General features: G+C 44.2%; 1 protein-coding gene across 1 annotated transcript; it reads right to left on the bottom strand.

The window, feature by feature from the left end:
• Window positions 1–790: 790 nt before the first annotated feature.
• NOTO (notochord homeobox) lies at window positions 791–7,092 on the bottom strand. Its single transcript, XM_008571183.1, has 3 exons — window positions 6,708–7,092; window positions 2,779–2,993; window positions 791–949 (listed from the first exon to the last, which is right to left on the bottom strand). Exons 1-3 carry the CDS (start codon window positions 7,090–7,092, stop codon window positions 791–793), a joined length of 759 nt encoding a protein of 252 aa, XP_008569405.1.
• Window positions 7,093–16,146: the final 9,054 nt, after the last annotated feature.

Below are 16,146 nucleotides of genomic sequence, written 5' to 3'. Positions count from 1 at the left end.
AAGAAAGAAAGCCAGAAACAAAAGAGCAAAACAGCAAGAAAGAAAGAACACAAGGACACAAGAAAGAGAGAGAGAAAGCGAGAATGCGAGAAGGCGAGAAAGAGAGCAAGAAAACCAGAAAGCAAGAAAGAAAGCCAGAAACAAAAGAGCAAAACAGCAAGAAAGAAAGAACACAAGGACACAAGAAAGAGAGAGAGAAAGCGAGAATGCGAGAAGGCGAGAAAGAGAGCAAGAAAACCAGAAAGCAAGAAAGAAAGCCAGAAACAAAAGAGCAAAACAGCAAGAAAGAAAGAACACAAGGACACAAGAAAGAGAGAGAGAAAGCGAGAATGCGAGAGAGAAAGACGCTAAGACATACACGTGTACAGAAAGGGCGAGAAAGAGAGCAAGAAAACCAGAAAGCAAGAAAGCAACAAAGCAAGTGAGCAAATGTAGCATTGCATATGCTGCCACACACCAGTTTTGGGTTTGGTGAGCTATTTTTTTTCTCATAAGGAGAAAACGGGTAAGTTATCAGTACACCCATCTTATAGATGAAGAAAAAAGGCTCAGGAGTCCAGTAAGCTGGCTAAGGACATAGTGAAGGCCAAAGTTGGTGCTTTGACTGTTACATTATTCCAGCTCACAGGGGTTGATATAGGAAAGGGGGCTCCTGCTTGACAGTTCAGAATCTTCTGGTGCCCTTTGACCCTGAGGAGGTTCTTTGTTGAGATGTGGGGCAGAGAGGTCCAGTGGATGCCCCCAGGAAGAACTAGCCCAAATGGCCTGGCTAGAGCCTCTGTCCCAGTCTTCAGCTGTCCAGTCCAGACTCAGTGTCTTCACTCTGGATGCTGATGTTGGAGCTGCTAGAGGGCTCGTCCGGAGAGGCAGCCCCAGCAGATGTGACTGGCAGTTTCAGCTTTTGCTGCTTCTGATACTTGACCCTGCGGTTTTGGAACCAGACCCTCACCTATAATTGGGGGCAGTGGGCAGAGATCAGAATGTCACCAGCAGTTCCCACTATTCCCCCATTCCCAGAGTGCCCACTCTTTCTGGCCAAAAATTAGATCTTCCTTCTGAGGGAAGTATCTCCTCCAAAACACCCTTTCCCATAATTCCAGTCACCATTCATTTATGCAACTAGTATTTATTGAACTCCTATTATGTGCTAGGCCCCATCCTAGGTGATGGTGATACAGCAGTAAGCAATAGAGGCATGGTCCCTGCCCTCAGTGGAGCTCACTCTCTAGTGCAGGGAGACTGGTAACGAACTAAACAAACAAAGAAATATATAAACACAGATGGGGGTAGGAACAGGGGTTTGGGTAGAGGGAGCCTCCCTGAGGCTCAAAGGAGGAGAGGCCAGCCTGGTGGGGACAAAGAGTAGCCAGCTAGGGCAGGAGGCAACCTATAGGAAGGCTCTAGGAAGAATCAAACTTGGAGTGTTTAAGGACACAAAGGAAGAAAGCATGGCTGAGAATGAGAGGGGAAAGTAAAGAGAGGAAAGGTGGGCAGGGAGGTCAGTGGGGGCCAGATCACCCAGGAGCTTGAAGGCCACAAGTAAGGAGTGTCACCTTGAAGACTTTTAAGTGGGATGTAACATAGTCCTATTTACATCTTAAGTGCATTGCACATCTGGCTGCTGTGTGGAAATGAATGACAGCAGAAGCAGGGAGACACCAAGAGGCCGTTGCAGTGACTCGGTGAGAGCTGGGGAGTATAAACTAGGAGTGATGGAGCCAAATGAAGTGATTCCAGCTGTATTCTGGAGCTAGAGGTGACAAGGCTTGCTGATGATTGGAAGTGAGGGAGAAGGAGGAATCTAGGATGTCTAGATTTTTTTTTTTTTTTTTTGAGCAACTGGGTAGATGGTGGGGCTGTGTATGAGGAAATGAACAGATCTGGGGAGGAAAAAAGCAAGAATTGAGGTTCAGACTTGTTGAGTTTGAAATGCCTGCCCATGAGACATCTAAGTGGAGATGTCAAGAAGGTGGTTAAATGTACAAGTCAGAAGAGAAGATTGAGCTGAGGATACACATTTGGGAGTCATCGGTTTATGGCTGGTATTTTAAACCATGGGACTAGATGAGAACAACCAAGGAGAGATTTCTGATGTCTGAAAGGGAAGAGTAGTCTGCCAAGGAGACACAAGTGGCCAGAGAAGAACTAAGAGAAAAACTAAGACAGCACAGTATCTGGAAGCCAAGAGAAGACTGTGTTTCAATAAGGGAAGGAGTGCTCGACTGTACTGAGCTGCTGAGTGCAGAGTAAGTTGAGGAAAGGAAAGCATCTGTTGGCTTTGGCAGCATAGAGGTCATCGGAGACTTTGCTGAGAAGTTTTGGTGAAATGGTAGAGAAAGAAGTCATATTGGAATGAGTTGAGTAAATGGGAGGTGAGAACACTGAAAGAGTGAATGTAGCAAGTTCTTGAGAAGTTTGCCTGTGAAAGGAGCAGAGAAATGGTACAATAGCTGGAGGGGAATATGGCATCAAGAGAATATTTATTATTTAAAAAAATATTTAGTCTCATGGACAGCTCCTTATTTAGCATGGAAATACTTTATTATAAAGTTTTAGCTTAATAATCTAGATTAATCATGTGTAGTTACCATAATATGACTTCACATGGGACTGTTTTTTCATTATATAAGGGGTGTGCAAAAAGTTAGGGTCTGTCTCCGCAACAGCTTGGTGCAGAGAAAGAAGGCCCATATTTTCCTTCCAACCCCTTTAGGGCCTTCCCAAGGTAGTGTCTGTCACCAGGTGCAGCCCAGTCCCCACACAAGTCCCTGCTCCCACCTGGTTCTCTGTAAGGTTGAGCCGGGCTGCCAGCTGGGCTCTTTTCTTCCCCACCAGATTGTGCTGTTTTGCAAACACTTTCTCCAACTCTTCCAGCTGCTCCAAGTTAAACATAGTTCGGATCCTCTTTTGGTGTCTCTCAGTGTCCTGAAGATGCTTGGTTGGGGCCCAGTCTGGCGGACTCCAGAGGCCTGGGCAGTGAGCCAGCTCCAAGCCTAAAGAGCAACCATCAGCAGGGGAGGTTAGCCAGTAGCCACCTGCCCACCCATCTTGGAGGAAAGAGAACACATGGCTCCAACACCTTGCCTTCCCCTTGGCCAGTTAACATGGCAAAAAAGCAGAGTGGGAAGAGACTGTGCATAAATAACAGAAAACAAATGAGAAAAGAGTCTCAATGCTATGAGACTCCTTCTGCCTCCACTACTCTCTACCCAAGTGGCTTAACTTCTGGCTCATAATAGGAGTTGCCAATCCTTCTCGCTCCTTGCCTCTCTTTTCCTTGACTGCTTCAGGAAGCCCCATGGGATGGGCAGAGAAAGGACCCCCAGGGGTTCAACCTATTCATTCATTCAACAAATACTTTTTGAATGTCCACTATGTGTTAAACATGGTTTTATTTTATTTTATTTTTTATTATTATTTTTTTTTAAAGATGACCGGTAAGGGGATCTTAACCCTTGTCTTGGTGTTGTCAGCACCACGCTCAGCCAATGAGCGAACCGGCCATCCCTATATGGGATCCGAACCCGGGGCCTTGGTGTTATCAGCACCGCACTCTCCCAAGTGAGCCACAGGCCGGCCCTTAAACATGGTTTTAGGACACACCAGAAAATCCATGTCTTCATGGAACCTACATCTTAGAAGTGAGGAAACAGATGGTAAAGAAGGTAAAAGTAAAATATTTAGTATGTCAGATAGCAATAAGTGCTAAGTAGAAAAAAAAAGGGAGGAGGGGGACAGGGTGAGTGTGTATGTGTGTCAGGGGGAGGGGGTAGTTTGCATATTTAGAAATGGTGGCCACTTACTGTAGTGGCACTTGAACAGGGCCACTATGAACAGCTTGTGCCTTATACATAGATACCCAGCTAGGAGGATGAGTGGGGCCTGAAATTCTGCCCACTTTCTGCAGGCTAATTCTTGCCCCCCTGATAAGGTTCTGTGTCTGCCTGGAGGAGGGAACACCCTTTCCTAAGGGACACAAAAGTGCTATTCAGTTCACCAAGTGGTGGGCCAGTGGAGATGCCTCAACCAGGGGGCAGTCAGTATGTGAGTCAGGGCTTGAAGGGGGTGAGGGAGTGAGCCATTGGGCTCACATTGGGCTATCTGGGAGGAAACTGTCCTAGGAAGAGGAATGACAAGTGTGGTGCTGAGACCACTCAGCTCCTACTGGCCTTGGGAAGGCCTCAGGGCTGGCTGATGACTGCCCCAGCAAAGGGAGCGGGGTTGGGGTCCTGGCTGCCCAGGCTTACCATGTGCCTGCCTGAGGGTAAGACCAAAAGACCAGGAAAAGCCCAGCAAGCATCTCTCCTGCCTTGTTTCAGAATCCGAAGTAGTTATGGCTATTGGAGAAGAAATTATGCTGTATCATGTATTCCTTAAGAGATCTGGTTGGAATCCTAGCTGTGCCACCAGTTACCAGTCATAAGACTTTGAGCAAGTCAGTATACCTCTGTGAGCCTTAATTTCCTCATATGTAAAATGATGATAATCCCTACTTCCAGTGATGTCAAAAGGATTTAAAAGCATGGTGTTTGCAAGGTGCACAGCACTATGCCAGCCACGGAACGAGAAGTCAGTGGTCATTTTAAAAATTATAACACAAGGGCCGGCCCGTGGCTCACTCGGGAGAGTGCGGTGCTGATAACACCAAGGCCACGGGTTCGGATCCCATATAGGGATGGCCGGTTTGCTCACTGGGTGAGTGTGGTGCTGACAACACCAAGCCAAGGGTTAAGATCCCCTTACCGGTCATCTTTAAAAAAAAAAAATTATAACACAAGAAACATTGCAATGGGGAAGAGATGAATTATTTCCAGATGGATTAGTTCCAGATCTGGGAAAAATTAAGCTGGATCTATACCTCATACCTTGCAACAACTATTTAAATGTAGAAAGTAAACCCACAAAAATCTAGAAGAAACTAAAGGAAGAATTATTTTATGATCTTGGAGTGGGGAAGGTCTTTCCAATCAAAGTCCCCTAATTAAAGTTAAAATGTCAGTAAACTGAGAAAAAAAATATTTGCAACTCATTACAGTCAAAGGGCTAATTTCTCCATGGATTGTTTTAAATTATTAACTAGATAAATGGGCAAAGTACATAAACAGTTCAGTGAAAAGGAAATACATATGAAAAGATGCCCAATCTTACTTATAGTTAGAGAAATGCGCATGGAACCAACACAGAGATACCATTTTTCTTCTCTCAGATTGGCTAAGTTTCATAAGTTGGATAATATCGTGTTAGTGAGTTTGCTGGGAAAGGAGGCACTCTTATATGCAACTGGTGGGAGGGCAAAAGGGATACAAGCTTTGTGGAGGGCAATCTGGCAAAAGTATATGAGCATGTACCCTTCAACCCCAACAATTCTAGCTATACTGGAATATCCTATGTGCAGGGTTATCCATTGCAGCACTGTAAAAAATAGCAAACGACGAGAAACAATCAATGGGGCCTTATTAAATAAGTTATGATGTGTTCTTACAATGGACTACTCTGTGGCTGTAGCTCTTTATGGATTGGAAAAATCTCCAAGATATATGGTCAGGTGGTCAAGTGAAAAGAGTAAGGTGCAGAGCAGTGTGTGTGTGGGGGGGAAGAATAGGTATGTATGTGTGTATATAGTATATATATTCAGGTATTAAATATGCATAAAATACCTTGAGAAGTAGGTGGCTAGGGGACAGAAGCAGGAGAGGAAACTTCTCCACATATCTCAGTATATATTTTGAAGTTTGGATTCTGTGGATGTTAATACCCATGCAAAACTAACTTGAAGATGAGACAACTGTAACATAAAGCAGTAAAACCGCAGTTCAGACCTCCGGTGTGTGGAGAGCTCAGAGAAAGGTGATTTGGTTTTATGAACACGACTCTCAGATAAAGTGGTGTAAATCTGGATCGGTTGGGAGCCCAGGAGTTAATGCACTGCAGAAAAGGGTTGAGGAAATGCAGGGTGAGCGGTGTCCTGCAAGTGGGAACCAGGCGAGAGTGTGCTAGAACGATCTCCATCTCCGTCTGGGTTGATAAGGCTTGAACTAACTTTGCTCTCGTTTTCCTCACGGGGACATGGGGAAGCATGAACCCGGCAGCCATAAAATGGCGAAAGCTTGTGTAGGTGGATGTTCGTGCTAGAGGAGAAAGTTACCTCAACAGTTAAATTCTCACTGGGATTTAAGTGCCAAGAGCCTCGGTACCATTCTAAGAGCTATTAAGAACGCAGGTTCAGAGCGATTAACTGGAGACCTCAAGTTCACAGACACGAGCAGTGGAGGCGGTAGTAAGGTCTGGCCATTTGCCAGCGTCTCGCTGAACCGTACCACTCCTAGCATCAGGGCCACCAAGCGTGACCCAAAAGGAGGTGTGGGAGGGAGTCAGGGGACGCGGAGACCGGGAGCAGGGCTGGGTCCCCTTGCAGCGCAGCACTGGCCTTGGCAGTCTTCCCAGCCGGTGTCTGGCTCACCCGCACCTCGTGCTCTGCACCTGCCCTCCCACCCACCTCTCACACCTCAGCGTGCCGGGGTCTTCCTCAGCGAGACCCTGTCTCGGTCCTCAGTTTCAAGTGCAAGGTCAACGGTCGTAGGGCCCCTTCCCACTCCAACTGTGTGTGTAGTTCTCACACTCAGAGACTTCTCTACCCGGGTGCCAGCTGTCGCGGCCTCCACTCTCCGTACCTTGCCCATTACACCCCACACGCGGGCCCGCAGTACCTGTGACGCCGAGGCCCTGGAGGCCGCAGAAGTGTGCCATGCGCTGCCCCGGCATAGGGGGCTGAGGGCACAGCGGGTAGACGCCTACATTCAGGCAGGCGGGCAGCCAAGTCGCCGGGCACGCCCAGCGCAGAACCGGGGCGGGAGACAGGGAAAGAGCGGTCCGGGGGCTCGGGTCGGCGCAGGCGGAGCCTGACCGCGGGGAGGAGGCCGGCGCCCGGGGCTCGGGCCTCGCCAGAATGGCCTCGACGGAGAAGGACTCGAGGCGTCCGGGAGCGCGGGGCGAGCCTGAGCCCGCGGGGAGGCGCGGGAGCGCGGGAGAGTCGCCTGAGCGCGGGGACTGGATCCGAGTGCCCGAGGGAGCGGGCGGCCCAGGGCTGGGCATGGCGCGGCCCTTGCCGGGACGGGCGCAGGGTGCAGAGCCGGGGGCCTCTGGAGCTCTGTGGGGAGCGCGAGGCGAGAGAGAAGACCCTGAAAAGGGAGCGAAGGAGCCCAGTTGCTGGGAACTGCCCCAGCTGTCGGCAAGGGCTCTTAAATTGGGCGGGGCGGGGCGAAGACCAGCCTTTTCTCCCCGCGGCCCAGGCGGGGCCACCGGAGTCAGTGCGCTCCCTGCAGCCAGGTCCGCGCCCCGCCCTGGGCGAGGTATGGTGGGCACAGCGCCAAGGAGAGACCTCTCTCTCTTCCTCCGCACTTAACAGTGTCCACGCTGGTGCGGTCGGGGGAAGGACCCTGAGCCCTCTGAGGCTTCGTGGTGATCCTGGGGGCCGTCTTTGCCCCTCGGTCACTGCAGCAGTGATGCCCCTGTCCCCTGGGCCCTGCTGGGGCGGGGGTGTGATCTGAGAAAAGGTAGGGCAGTGCCTGCCTGTCCAGGCCTCAGCTGATCCGCGCCGTCTCTGAAGCAGAAGCCCTGGCCAGTCACCTATGACTGCGAAGACTTTTTGTTTTTCAATTTAACTACTTTATTTAAAAGCACAGTGAAAAGTAAATTTCCCACCCTCAGACCCCAGCCGCTCAGTTTCCCTGCCTGTAGATACCGCTGTGATTACCAATTTCTTTTGAACCTTTCCAGAACTTTCTGTACCACAAAGCCTAGGTCCCCATTGGAAAGATCTCTCCTACACCCAAAAAGGTGAAAGGGAAAAAATTAACATGGAGGATTTATATGCAGAATTTACAGAGTGTTGTGATAGTTCCAGATTAAGAAATTCTAATTCATTGTCAATGCATAGGAGTTGACGGCCTACTTGTGTTATTTATGTAGGTGTAGGGCAGGTATTTGCATCCGTTTCAGAGGTGGAGAATCAGGACTGTAGTTACTAGATGTTGTCCTTGGGCAAGTTACAAGTTGCTGTTTGCATGTATTTCCTCGCCTGTAAAATAGATAATAATAGTACCTACTTCATGAGGTTGCCATGAGGATTAAATGAGTTAATGCAGGCAACGCTTTTAGAACTTGTCTGGTGCATGGTGAGCACTATACTGTGATTGTGGGGACAGGAGAGATTCCTGACTCCCAGGCTCCGGTCGCATTCTGCGCTCTCAGATTAATGCCTACTCTGAAACTGCCCAACCAGGTCGAGGGCAGTTCCGTGTCATTTTCGATAGGCGCCAGCTGTTTGGAATACAAACATATCCCTTTTGCTCTGCCAGGTAGGGGCCGGAGGAATCTTGCTGGGGTGGGTGGCATCCGGCTCCGCCCCCTCCCCCTTCAGCAAATACGGGCCCGCCTTCTAGCAGCTCCATAAGGAGCCTGGAACGTCAGATTGTCCGGGGCGAAATGAGGAGAGGGTGGTCCGATTGGCCCCAGGTTCATGCTGACTGTGTTTCGGCCAGGGGGCGCTAGGTCAGAGATGAGGGAACACGATCCCCAGCCCTGGGAAGAGGCTTGGCTGGGATGCCAACTCGCGAGAGGGGCTTCCGCTCACCAGAGGTCAAATCCACTGAGAGTTGGGGCGGGGGTCTGTGAAAGTCCCCAATTCTACACACACCACCCCGCCTTTCAACGAGTTCCTTTTGAGGAGCTTTTCCTCCGAAAGTGAGGGGGTGGGGGTGTGCGGTGCGAAACCTGAGACCCGTTCAGACGGGAGAGCCAAGGTGCCAGCAGCATGCCTTGTGAGGAGGCACACGGGGACCCACGTTTTCGGGTCCGCAAAGATGACGGCTCATGAGGATAGTGGGGCACAGTGACCGAAAATGTGGTTTTTTATTGTTGAACAAACTTGGCTTCAAATTCCAGCTTTGTCACTGAACATTTTTGTGACCTCGAATAACTGGTTTATTCACTCTGAGCCTCAATTTCCTGTAAAATGGGAACGATCTCTTAGGAGAGAAAATAATATTTGCCTGATGAGCTTGTCACAAGAATTAAGTAAGAATGTGTTTTTAGCTAAGTGGTAGCTATTAGGGGGAGTGAGGTTATTGACAATGGTAGATGAGGTGGGCTAAGCTCTTTTAAAGGATGCAGAGAGAAAGCGTTGGGCCAGATTTATAGAACCAAGATAAAGTGTCTGGTCTGTGTCCCTTTATGAACTGAGACCCCCAACGGGTTAATCTGGCAGCAGCAGATTAACCTGGAATGAGGAGATGACAAAGAGCAAGAAAAAACTTGTAAGGAAGGCTTATGAATATTTTGGTAAGTCTATTTGTGCTGATTTGGGGGTAAAAAAAATATGGACATTGTGTTTCTAGCTCTGGATTCTCGGTACATAATTCACCGTTTCAGTACATAATTACCTGTTTTCTGTTGTTTCACTTATTTCTCCTCAGACTGTAAGTTCCTAAGGATAGACATTAATATCCCCAATTTGCATACAAGTAAATAGAGCAAGAGTGGTTAACAGACTGCCTTGGTTTACATTCCTTGGATATATGGTTTTTTGTTTGTTTGTTTGTTTTTCAAAAGATGACCGGTAAGGGGATCTTAACCCTTGACTTGGTGTTGTCAGCGCCACACTCACCCAGTGAGCAACCGGCCATCCCTATATGGGATCCGAACCGTGGCCTTGGTGTTATCAGCACCACACTGTCCCCACTGAGTCACGGGGGCCGGCCCCTGGATATATGGTTTTAATTTGCATTTATTTACCTAAAGACTGCTTTGGTGAGCATCTTTTCATATGCTTATTGCCACTTGGATATCCTTTTTTGTGTGAAGTGTCTGTTCAACTGGTTTGCTTGTTTTTGTGTTGGGTTACTATCTTTTTCTTATTAACTTGTAAGGATTTTATGTTTAGATAGATATAGATAGTTGAGAATCAAGGCCCTTGTAATACATGTAAAGAAGACAGTACCTTCTTCCACTCTGTGGCCTGTCTGCTCATTCTTTTTTTTTTTTTTTTTCCTTTTTGTCTTTTTTCGTGACCGGTAACGGGATCGCAACCCTTGGTGTCGTGCCCACACCGTGCTCAACCAGTGAGCGGACCAGTCTCTATATGGGATCCGAACCCAAACCCTCGGCGGGAGCGCCACCACACTCCCAAGCGCCGCACTCTACTGAGTGCACCACCGGGCCGGCCCGTGTCTGCTCATTCTTTTAATGGTCTTTTTTTATTGAACAAAAAAATCATAGATTTTTCAATGAGTGAATCTGTGAAAAAAAATTCTAATTTTAATAAAGTTTAATGATCTGCCTTTGTGCCCTTTAAATGAAATTTTTGCCTACCTCAAGTCATGAAGATATTCTTCTGTTATTTTTTTATTCTTTGTTATTTTACCTTTTACATTTAGGTCTCGAGTTGATTTTTGTGTTGATGTTAGGGAAAGAATTTTTAAAGGATAAGTCAAAATCTGAAACTATAAAGGAAAATATTGATTGATTCTAAGACACAAAAATTGAAAAATTAAATGTGCCAAAAATAAAACAAAACTAACAGACTTAAAGAAAAAAGACTATCAAGATGGGACAATATATAAACTTCATAAAAGGGGATATCAAAATAGCTTAAAATCGTTATGAAAGGTAGTCAACTGTATGAGTCATCGGGGAAATGCAAATTCAAGTTGTTATGTGATCTCCTACACACCCACCAGAAGATGGAAAATACCAAGTGTTGGTAAGAACATGAAGCATCTGGAACTCATGCACTGAATGCAGGAATATAAATTGGTACAAACACTTTAGAAAATGGATTGGCAGTATTTACTTAAGCTGAACATAGGAATACCCTATAACCCAGCAATTCCACTCCTATATGAACATATATGCAACAAAAATATACATATAGTTAATGAGACATGTTCAAGAATGTTCATAGCAGCATTATTGGTAATAGCCAAAAATTGAAAACTTCAAAATGTCTACCAACAGTAGAATAAAGTGTGATATTTTTATGATGGATTATTACATAGAAATGAGAATGACTGAACTACAATTAAGAGCAACAACATTGGTGAATCTCACAAACATAATGTAGAAAGAAGCCAGACACAAAAGAATATATACTGTATGATTCTATTTATACAAAGTTTATAAATAGACTATTAAAAGAAAAACTTTAGACAAATTAAATTTTAGCAGAGTTTAATTATGCAAAGAACAATTCACAAATCAGGGTCAGATAAACTCTGGGGCTGCCACATGGTCACATAACATTTATGGACAGAAAAAGGAAAGTGATATACAGAAAACAAAAGTGAGGTACAGAAACATCTAGATTGGTTACAGGTGGGCATTTGCCTTATTTGAACATTGTTTGAGCAGTTGACTACCTGTGTTCTACTGAAGCGTGGCTGCTGTGAGACTAGCTGAGACTCAGCTATTTGTGTTTTTTCCCATTTTTTCTAAAGGAATTAATTTGTTTTTTAATTGCCACATATTGATTGTACATATTTATGGGGTATAGAGTTATGTTTCAATACATGTATATAATGTGTGATGATCAAATCTGGGTAAATAGCATATTCTTCATTACAAAATTTTATTATTTCTTTGTGATGAGAACATTTGAGCTCCTCTTTTCTAGCCATTTGAAAACATAAAATAAATTATTGTTTAATTATAGAAGCCTAGTTTAATTATAGATGCCTAGTACTACTGTACACCACTAGAACTTAATTTTCCTATCTAGCTGTAATTTTATGTCCATTAAACAACTTTTCCCTATCCCACCCTCCTCTCCCCTTCCCAGCCTCTAGTAACCACAATTCTACTCTATACTTTTTTTTTTTTTTTTTTTTAAAAAGATGACCGGTAAGGGAATCTTAACCCTTGGCTTGGTGTTGTCAGCACCACGCTCAGCCAGTGAGTGAACCGGCCATCACTATATAGGGATCTGAACCTGTGGCCTTGGTGTTATCAGCACCACACTCTCCCAAGTGAGCCACGGGCTGGCCCTACTCTATATGTCTTAAAGTTCAACTCTTTTTTTTTCAGTTTCCACATGAGTGAGGACATGTGGTATTTATTTTTCTGTGCCTGACTAATTTCATTTTAAATTATGAGACTCAGTTATTTGTTACAAAAGCATACTCCTAAATTAGTTTTCAGTTTACTTACATACTAAGTTAAGTTGCATTTCCTAACATAAGAACTCAAATACGTAAGAATGGGGAGGACTTTTCAGGCCAAATTTAGTTTGATTTAACATTTCCCCCCCCCCCCCCAAGATTTTTCCCGATTTGTGGATTAGTTTCAAACTCCATACAACTAGTACCAAGAGTAAGCCCAGGAACCCCAGTGGAATCTTTTTTCAGTGGAAATTAGCTTATCTTTGTCTATTTATTATTATTTTTTTTAAGATGACCGGTAAGGGGATCTTAACCCTTGACTTGGTGTTGTCAGCACCACACTCTCCCAAGTGAGCCAACCAGCTGTCCCTGTATAGGGATCTGAACCCATGGCCTTGGTGTTATCAGCACCACACGGTCCCAAGTGAGCCACGGGCCGGCCCTTTATCTTTGTCTATTTCAAAGTTGGTGCTAATTTCAGTTATTGATCTTTTTGGCCTCTGATTATGGGATCTATTATGAGATCTTTCAGAGGAAGATATTTGAAAGTCTGGAATAAGCCAGGCCAAATGGCAAGATCCAAACCAGTGAAGAGGCAAGATGGAGTGTAAGCAAACTCTCCACAGACCCAATGTAGGTTCTTGGAGGCTGGAAAAGAGAGCCACCTAGTGGCATTTGGGCAAGGGTCAGTTAAATTTGTCCAATATGTCTTCATAGCTCCTGAACAGGTCCAGTGGGAAACTTACTTTTTGTGGTCCCTTTATAGCATGCTGTAAGGATACATAACCACATTTAGTGAAAAATAACCGTACTGAATTTAATCCAGCAACATTGCACAAATAATAACTTGTACCCACATAGATAGTCCTCAGGTCTTGAGTGTGTGATACCTGGAAGCCACAATACACCTTTTGCAGGCATCATTCATACAGGTATTTTATATTTGGTAGTGATTAGGTTATTAACCGGAAAGGTTAGAGTGTTGTTTTTAGAAAATTTAGGAAAGCAATTAGCAGTGATGTCTAGAGTATCAAGCGTAGCTTTTCATTCTTCCTTTGGAGTTTCAGGGTGACCCACATTGGGAACACAGAGAGGCACTGGCATTAGTGGAATTATTCCCTTAATTTCTGGCATTAGCCCACAAACTCAATGATTGCTCTGTTTTTTGTTTTGTTTTGTTTTTTCTAGACCATAAGCCCTAGCTAACGCCATACACTGACTGTGGTCCCATGGATTTTCCTGTAGGGAAAAGGAAAGAATTAGGACAGCAGGAAATGAGAAAAAAAGAAAAAAGGATAATGCTTTCATGATGGCAGAGAAGTCTTGATTTGTGATCTTGGGAAAGCTGTCCATGTCTATGATGCCTTCTACTTCTGGGGAGAAATGTCCTTGGTCACCTTTACCTTAAGGTCTCCAACAGGTGTACAGTTTCAAGAGTCCATGTGTAGTATAAGAAAGGGGGCCTTTTGAATTATGAGATGTGAACCCAAAGTTTGAGGTCTCGAAGCTTTACTGCAGTGTGGTAAGAGAAGAACTTGGTGTGGTCTCTTCCAATGGGGTTTAAGGATAGTCTTTCTCTGATGTCATTTCCAGAAGACCCAATCTCCAGGTTCTAGACCATGAAGGATTTGATTGTTTTCAGTCAGTGGATCACAAAAAGCTTCCTGTATCTGGTGAAAATACATTTTGGTATAATACATTAGAGCTTTATAGTATTTAGTCATATCAGAGTTTAGGAGAGCAGGAGATGCATGAGTTTCTATTATTAGGGGCATAGGCCTTTCAGTGACTATTTTATAAGGCTCAACTTATATTTTCTAGAGGGAGTGGATTTGATTGCCATTAAAGCTAGTGGTAATACCTTTGGCCATGGCAATCCAATTGATTCAGTTAACTTTGCCAACTTTACTTTTAAAATGCCATTTGTTCCTTTGACTTTTTCAGAAGGCTGAGAGTGATAGGGACAATGGTAATGCCATTGTGTCTGTAATACCTTATTTAACTGCTTTATAACTTGTCCATAAAATGGGTTCCTCCAACGCTGGAGTTTTCGGCAAGGATGCTCCATAAAGAAAATGCTGGGTTTTTTTTAAAATAAATGTTTATTTTGGAATAATTTTAGACATACATAAAAGGTGCAAAGGTAGTATTTTTTTATATCACTTACCTAGTTTTAGTTTCTCCTAATATTATTACTTTACATTGTCATCTTACATTTGTCGAAACTGAGAAACCAACCTTAGTACGTTACTATTTAACTAAACTCCAAACTTTATTTGGATTTCACCAGTTTTTACACTACTTTCTTTCTTTCTTTTTAATTTATTTTTTGAACTGAAACATAATTGATTATACATGTTTATGGGATACAGAGTTGACTGTCAGTATTTGTGTACAGTATGTTTTGTTAACAAATCAATATTATTAGCATGTTCATCATTACAAATCATAATTATTCTTTGTGTCCCTTAGCCAGTTACTCCCTAACCTCCCTCTCCCTCTTCCTTTCCCACCTCTAGTAACCATAGGTCTGTTCTCTCCTTCTGAAAGTTCAACATTTTATTGTGGTCTTTCATTCTTTCTCTCTCTTTCTTTCTTAGCTCCCACTTATGAGTGAAGCCATGTGGTATTTCTTTTTCTATGCCTAACTTATTTCACTTAATATAATTTTCTCCAAGCTCATCCATGTTACTGTGAATGGCAAATTTCATTCTTTTTTATGGCTAAGTAGTATTCCATTGTGTGTATATACCACATTTTCCTTATCCATTTGTCTGTCGATGTACATTTAGGTTGGTTCTATATCTTGGCTATTGTAAATAGAGCTGCAATGAACATGGGAGTGCAGGTATCCCTTTGACATGATGATTTCTAAGGAAACACATTTTTATTTATTTTTTATTTATTTTTATTTTTTTATTTTTATTTTTTTAAAAAGATGACCGGTAAGGGGATCTTAACCCTTGACTTGGTGTTGTCAGCACCACGCTCAGCCAGTGAGCGAACCGGCCATCCCTATGTGGGATCCGAACCCGGGGCCTTGGTGTTATCAGCACCGCACTCTCCCGAGTGAGCCACGGGCCAGCCCAGGAAACACATTTTTAAATAACTTCTTAGCTACTGTCACAGCATTGGCTTTCCTACATGGGAAAGCCTCTAATCAGAAAACATACAAACTACTACAAGGACATATTGAAACCCCATAGAGGGTGGCCACTGAATGAAGTCCATCTGCAAATGTTCAAGTGGCCCATCAGGTGGTAGAAATACATCACATGAGATTTTTGATTGTTCCCCAGGATTATGAGTTTGACAAACCAAACTATGGCTATAAAACATTTTAGCAATTTTGGAACAATTACTCCACCATTTTTTTTTTTTAAATAATTTGGATCATTTTGTCTGTTCCATGATGAGTTGTGGAGTTCAGAGCTTTTAACAATGGAAGCTTCAGACTCATGAAGGACCAGGTGGCTGTTGGGCCCTCTGTGAGTCCACGTTTAACATTGAATATACATTCTTTCAGGAACCAATTTTGTTTTTCTAAATCATGTTCATTGCACTGTTTATTAAATAGGTCATTATATAGGCCGGCCCGTGGCTCACTCGGGAGAGTGCGGTGCTGATAACACCAAGGCCCCGGGTTCGGATCCCACATAGGGATGGCCGGTTCGCTCACTGGCTGAGCGTGGTGCTGACAACACCAAGTCAAGGGTTAAGATCCCCTTACCGGTCATCTTAAAAAAATAATAATAATAAATAAATAAATAAATAAATAGGTCATTATAGAGGCGTTGATTTGGATCAGTCTTATAGAGTTTATTTAGATTGCATATCCTACAGTTTCAGCACTAGCTGATTTAGCATAAAACCCTGCTAAAGCATTCCCTTGATATTCAGGTTTTAGTTTTACAGGTATGAGCTTTAATCTTAATGGCAATCTTTGATGGCCACAGAACAGAAGAAAAGAGTTCATCGACTTGGAGTCAGTTTT

The sequence above is a fragment of the Galeopterus variegatus genome, unplaced genomic scaffold (genome assembly GCF_000696425.1).
Source record: "Galeopterus variegatus unplaced genomic scaffold, G_variegatus-3.0.2 Scaffold664, whole genome shotgun sequence".
NCBI classification, from domain to species: domain Eukaryota; kingdom Metazoa; phylum Chordata; class Mammalia; order Dermoptera; family Cynocephalidae; genus Galeopterus; species Galeopterus variegatus.
The sequence above is the reverse complement of the archived record's forward strand: the minus strand, read 5'-3'. Positions and strand labels throughout refer to the sequence as shown.